The 7,335-nt window shown below is 32.6% G+C and overlaps 1 protein-coding gene across 1 annotated transcript; it reads left to right on the forward strand.

The window, feature by feature from the left end:
• Window positions 1-1,666: 1,666 nt before the first annotated feature.
• Window positions 1,667-6,708, forward strand: LOC114645393 (extracellular calcium-sensing receptor-like). The gene is made up of 5 exons (XM_051922544.1): window positions 1,667-1,933; window positions 2,323-3,087; window positions 3,172-3,399; window positions 3,535-3,658; window positions 5,769-6,708. Exons 1-5 carry the CDS (start codon window positions 1,667-1,669, stop codon window positions 6,671-6,673), a joined length of 2,289 nt encoding a protein of 762 aa, XP_051778504.1. The 3' UTR covers window positions 6,674-6,708.
• The last annotated feature ends 627 nt before the right edge of the window (window positions 6,709-7,335 follow it).

Here is a 7,335-nt window from a genome sequence, read left to right on the forward strand (position 1 = left end):
GAAACAAGTCTGGATGTAGTGCCATTGAAGACAAAAGCACTGAAAGCAAGTACAGCATCACTAGCCTAAATCATTATCTCATCAACCTCTCATTAAAATGTCCTTAACAGAGATGTAAAAATTTTTATGTAAGTTATTTACCAATTTTCTGATTTGTACAGTCCTATAAACCACTTGAGAAACACAAGAGATTATGTGGCTGCTAAAAAAACTGTAAAAATTAGGTAAAAATATATGAAGTCCTTAGTGTATTTCATTGCTAAATTTTGGACTGCCATATTTAGTATAAGGTTGCAGATAAACTAAAACTAGTATGAATGCTGTAGGCATTTTATATAATTTTTATTTTCAGATGAAAGAAAATAACTATTACATTATTAAGCAAAGACAAAAGGGAATGTCTTCAAAATCATATCATATCATGGGTATCATTTATGCAGGAAGTAAAGAGATCATCCTTGTAAAACTCTGCTGCAGGCAGATAAATTTATCTGACTTACCGTTTCATTTCTTACTGTCCCCAGATGGATAAAAGTATTCCTCTTCCTCTGAGAATTTTTTTCATACCATTTAATTTTGCTTTTAATTTTAGCATCATTGATTTGGAAACATGCGCTCCCAAAAAGTAATATAAATTGCTAATCTTTCAATAAACCTAGCATTCTAATGGAAAATGCTAGTGCTTACTCTCACATTACTTTTTATTCCACTTAAGGCAGAAAACCCTGCTTGCAGATTACATGCAAAGCCTGATGTGCCTCAGCACTCAAAGAATGGCGACATCATAATTGGAGGAATCTTTTCTTTTCACATCACACCTCTGTATTCTAATTTCACATTTAAAGAAATACCTAAACAGATACAATGTAAAGAGTAAGTACTCCATGGATTTAAAAAAAATATTAAATTTCTAATGATGCAACATATGTTACTTGCGTTTATTTTCAGTGTAATGCTGCTTTCTACAATAAAGTAATAAAAATGTGATTTACATAAGATGGAGTTACTTTATTGTGCTGAAAACTGTAAAGAAAATATTGTTATTTTACTTAAACTCATTTCCCCATGACGTCTGTACTAATAGGGCATATACTGTACAAGAAAGATTTGGAAATACTACATACATCATTTTTTGCAATTGTAAAATCCTAGGAACTATTAATTGAATTTCATGGAAAGAAAATCAGTGGATCAATATTTATATTTATTAATCCAACCTATTTCTCGAAAGCATTTTATTTTACAAATCATAATTTAATAAATGCTTTCAAAGCCATAAAGCAAGATGGATGAAATGCTACAGTATGCTTATCATGTGTATGACATATTTTGCACAATGAGACTGCGCATGGAAGTGTGACTTATGATGGATATTGCAGTACTGTACACCATATCCAGGGTTTAATCACCAGCCTTGTTCTAGATGATCATTGGACAAACATTTCTGAGACCCTAAAATGGATAACTGGAATAAGACATGAATGAGATTAAAACATGAATGAACAGATAGGTAGCATAATACGTTTAACTGAAGTGTAACCATAGTAAAACTAAGAATTTAAGACACATGTTTAATTGAGGACTTTTCTTAAAAGAATATGTTCTTATCAGTAACTGCTTATGTTTTTTTAGTGTGAATATAAAAGAATTTCTGTTTGCTCAGACAATGATTTTTGCAACAGAAGAAATAAACAACAATCCAGATTTACTTCCTAATGTTTCCCTTGGCTATAAGATATATGATGATTGTCGATCAATGTCTTTGGCTATAAGAAGAGCCATGTCCCTATTAAATGGACAGGAGGAGAGTAATTCTTCTTTCTCTAGTAACTCATGTGAAAAACCATCAAGTGTTAATGCTATTATTGGACTTTCTGATTCTTCTGCCACTAAAGGAGTTGCATCATCTGTTGGACCTTTCCATATTCCAGTGGTAAGAATTGTTCACTCTAACAATAAACAAACATCCTCAGTTTTATACATAAGCACACTGTAAGTGCATACTGCATAGACTGTATTCTTCATCATTATCTTTTTAATATTATGTAATATACAGTATATTTAAAGTAAAATGTGGAAAAATTGTTGTGAGATAATTAAAAAAAATTAATGTTGCATCTTACAAAAAACAGGATTTGTAATTAACATAAAATAATGAGAGAAAAATCTAAAAGTAGATGGTAATGGGATAAACGCTAAAAGTTAAATAAATGACAAAAAATATATTGATGTAATACGTCAAGCAATGAGTGAGTTTAGAAAATAAATGGACGGTGTAAGTGAAATGTATTATTTGTAATGACATGTGTATCTTACATACAGATAAGCTACTATGCCACATGTGCTTGTCTCAGCGACAAGAAAGAATTTCCAACATTTTTCAGAACAATACCAAGTGATTATTATCAAAGTAAAGCTCTGGCACAGATAGTAAAGTATTTTGGGTGGACTTGGATTGGAGCAATCAGAACGGATCGTGACTATGGGAATATTGGAATGGCAACCTTCCTAGATATTGTTCAACAGGAAGGTGTTTGCGTTGAGTATTCTGAAGCTATTGTGAGAGCAACTCCGAGAGAGAAAATTCTAAAAATTGTTGATGTCATTAAAAGGTCAACTTCAAAGGTTGTGGTTGTTTTTGCTTCTTATGTAGATTTGGAGTTTCTCATTCAAGAACTCTTGACGCAGAAAGTGTTCGGCTTGCAGTGGGTGGGAAGTGAAGGCTGGATCTCTAATGAGTACCTTGCAATACCTGAAAACTACAAAGTTCTTGGGGGAGCAATTGGATGTGTAATTAACAATGATATAATACCAGGTTTGCAAGAGTTTTTCCAGAATATTAGTCCTTCTGACATTCCCGATGACAGTAATTACAATCAGACTGCAAGAGCTGCTACAGGCTTAAAGGATTTAAGACAATTAAACATCCAGTATGCTGATGTGCCAGAGTTGAGAATTACCAGCAATGTTTATAAAGCTATGTATGCAATTGCCCATTCACTGCACAAAATCTATGAGTGTCAAGAGGGTCAAGGGCCTTTTGAAAATAAGACATGTGCAAATAAAACCAAAATTGAACCATGGCAGGTATGTATGACAGGTTACATTTTGACTAATGAAAATAGTGCTTCATTATTTACTTCTGTCTAACAAAAGTGATTTCCCTTGCAGCTGATTCAATACATGAAGAATGTAAATTTCACAACAAAATATGGAGAAAAAGTATATTTTGATGAAAATGGGGACCCGATTGCAAGATATGACTTAGTGAACTGGCAGCTTAGTAAAGAAGGCACCATACAGTTTGTTACAGTGGGGTTATATGATGCATCTTTACCTTACGGGCAACAGTTCATTATGAATAATGTCAGTATTGTGTGGGCGGGAGATCAGAATAAGGTAGGCACTTTCAGCTTGTGTAAATTATACCCCATGCCATTGCAGGACTTTATAACATTATTTTATCTTAAACTAAATACTGTAATAAAAATTTTACCAAGTTTCACGTTGAGGTTTCCTCAATTTACTTCAAAGGTCCTAAAATCAGTGTGCAGTGAGAGTTGCCATCCAGGCACTCGGAAAGCTATTCAGAAAGGCAAACCGGTCTGCTGTTTTGACTGCCTGCCATGTGCTGAAGGAGAGATAAGCAATGCGACAGGTACAGTATAATAGGGAGAGAAAGCTGAGAGGGAATAAATCATTAAGTAATAATTGAGTACCCTTAATATTGCATAATATAGTATTTACCACTAACTATGCTTTAAAAACTTAACAAAAATAATAATAATGTAATACTGGAGAAACCCTGGGGCTTCTACTTTTATGTTTCAACCATCATCTTAATAAAAAAAATCAACTCCTGCATTTAATTACTGGATTTCTTTATTTAACTATTTGTCATATTCTGGTAGTGTTCTGTATAACTAAAAATATAAGTTCAGGTGGCAGTGACTTTTCTAAAATTTAGGACATTGCCAATTGCCCTAGGACTGCAGTGACTTAGTGTGGGTACTTGAAAGCTACAGAAACTTTCAATTCACAAGAACTCATGCTCTATGTGGAGGTCACAGGTTCTTTTTGTGCATGTGCATATATTTTCTCTGGTGTTTTTGTTTCCTCTCTCATCCTTAAGACTCGCATATTAGTTTGATCGTTGACTCCATATTGCATGATGAGTGAGGGTGTTCCATAATGTCTTTATAAGGACTTTATAATGGATAAAACAGGTTTAGAAATGTATGTATGAACTGATATTGTTATTAAAGCTTTCAGCACATAAACATTTATATGTAATTGAAATATTGGGACCACATATCTATTAGATAAACAAACAAGGCTGATGATCTATTTTTGCTTTTAAACTTCTTTTATTCTTACATTCATAAAGCTTGTAACTACTTCTATAGTTCATTTAATTATTTTTTTCCAGGCTGCTTCTTAAAAAATCCCACTACACAAATGGCAGAAAAATAAAATAACAGTGTAATGTAAGCAAAACATCAAGTTTTCATTGAAATTATACTTGTGTGTGCTTTTGTGGTCTTGATTACTTTGTGATGCTGCTTTAAGGGGAAAAATGCAAGATGTAAAGCAAAGGTTAAATGATTAGCAAAAATGTACAAATCTTGAAAGACAGAAAATTATAAAACCATCTTCAGGTAGGCAAATATACAAAAATAAGTAATATAGGAAAGATGGATAGTTAATATAGGAAAGATGGATATACTTTCATCTGAAACTTTTATTACCTCCATCTTTTAAAAAGAGGTTTTTGGCCAGGTTTAAAACAAGCACAATTGCTTAAAGCAATACTTGATCCAAAATTTTTTTTTCATATGTTACATTTAGTTTGAGAATTTTTTTTAAATCTAATGTTTTAATGCAAAAAGAGAGAAAAAAAAAGTTTATGATATAAAGAACCATAATTTAGACTTGTTCTGTTCATTGGCAAATAATGTGAAAAATGTCAATGGAAAAAAGAAAAAAAAATTCTTATGCAAATCGTGTTACATAATACATGTGCCTGTTATCTAGTCAAATACTCAAAACGTACGGAATGCATGCATTTTTTGTTAAAATGTTATTAATACTTCAGGAAAAATCACTATAGAATGTCAACAGGAATTGAAGACTGGACCCCTCACCAATAAATGAGGGGGCGAGGTGCAAAAGTACAGAATTGTGGGAATGCACCTTATCAGTTTACATTCTACAAGGATTTTTCTGGAAGTATTCTTAATGTTTAGGCCAAAAATGAATGGGTTTTGCACATTTTTGAGCATTAGATTGAGTAACAGACACATGAATTATGCAACAAGTGAGTATTTTTTTCTTTTTTCCATAGAATTTTTAACATTATTTGTTGTTGGACATTACATTCTATTATATCATAAACTGTTCTCTCTCATTCTGCATGAAAACATGAGATTAACATTTTTTCTTGGTCATCACTACAAGCTACATGGGGTGAGCCATTTTTTGTTGGAGTACTCCATTAAGAATAAGAACAGAACTTTTCTTCATATTTCCTAAAAATAGTGGAATGTACAGTAGGTCTGAATCAGAACTAAGTTTGAAAATGAAAAAGGTGTAATTAGATTTTCAAAAATATATACACATAAAATACATATTGTAATTCATTGGAATGGCACCACATATAAAAGAGACGTTTACTGCTATGATTAATATTTCATACATTTTGAATTAATCTGTATTTATATTTAAATTTGTTGCAAAATGCACTGACGCATCTTTACTTTTTATTACAGATTCAGTTGACTGTATAAAATGCAATTTGGAATACAAAGCCAATGAAAAAAGAGACAAGTGTATTCTAAAAGAAACTGAATTTTTGTCGTTTGGAGAAATTATGGGAATTCTGCTAGTGATATTTTCTTTGCTAGGAACATGCATGACAATTGCTGTGGCTTTGGTTTTCTTTTTGTACAGAGATACACCTATTGTCAGAGCCAACAACTCAGAGCTAAGTTTTCTTCTGCTCCTTTCTCTAGCGTTGTGCTTCCTATGTTCTCTAACATTTATTGGACAACCATCTGATTGGTCCTGTATGTTACGTCACACAGCATTTGGGATCACATTTGTTATGTGCATTTCTTGTGTTCTAGGGAAAACAATTGTTGTACTGATGGCCTTTAGGGCAACACTTCCAGGAAATAATATTATGAAGTGGTTTGGACCAGCACAACAGAGATTAAGTGTCTTTAGTCTATCCTTCATCCAAATCCTGATCTGTGCACTATGGCTTATAGTGTCACCCCCTTTTCCTAACAGGAACATGAAACATTACAAAGACAGAATTATATTGGAATGTGACCTAGGATCTGTAGCTGTATTTTATGCTGTTTTAGGGTACATAGGACTTCTGTCTTCTATGTGTTTTCTACTCTCCTTTTTGGCTCGAAAATTACCAGACAACTTCAATGAAGCCAAGTATATTACATTTAGCATGTTAATTTTTTGTGCTGTTTGGGTCACTTTTATTCCTGCTTATATAAGCTCTCCTGGAAAGTACACAGTTGCAGTGGAAATTTTTGCAATTTTAGCCTCTAGCTTTGGTTTGCTTTTTTGCATTTTTTTCCCAAAGTGCCATATCATATTACTTAAGCCAGAGAACAACACAAAAAAACATCTGATGGGGAAAATGGTATCTTAATTTGTTTTAAAAAGCAAGTACTGTATATGCTGTGATCAAACGCTTTACTGATGGTGTCTGAATAGTCTATTCATCTATGTATTGCCTCTAAAACTGAGAGCAATGGGCACCAGATGGCAATGAATTATACTGAGATGTCCATTCACTACAGAAGGAACTCATTCACACAAGCACACAATTGACTGTAAATTTCACTAATTTGAAAAAAAAATTATTCATATCAAAGCAAACCAACATACTGTAAATGTATTATCTGCCATTCTCATTTGTCTGAATTATGATGTTTAGAAATAAGAAGAGGGAGAGGGAAAATGGTTAATATTGCAGTCAGAAAGAAAGTATGCCATCATGTCTTACAAAATAAAGAAATGTGAGCTAAATTAATAAACAAACTAGTCTGAATGAAACTTGCAATATGCATGGCATCAGGTTTGCTAGTTGATATGCACCTGTGATGTATTACATTAAAAATAGAAAGAAGATTAACTTATTTTTTAATGTACTGTATATGTAACAATTCACAGAAACCAGAAACAATCAGGAGCTAGAAGAAACCAGTGTTGAATGGGACACCAGTTTCTGTACTATATGAAGAGCTATGATTTTGTTTTTAACTTTGTAATGTATTTTATAACATTTTTTTCAGAATAGTTGTATTTGGC

Source organism: Erpetoichthys calabaricus, chromosome 2 (genome assembly GCF_900747795.2).
Source record: "Erpetoichthys calabaricus chromosome 2, fErpCal1.3, whole genome shotgun sequence".
In the NCBI taxonomy this organism is placed as follows: Eukaryota; Metazoa; Chordata; class Cladistia; order Polypteriformes; family Polypteridae; genus Erpetoichthys; species Erpetoichthys calabaricus.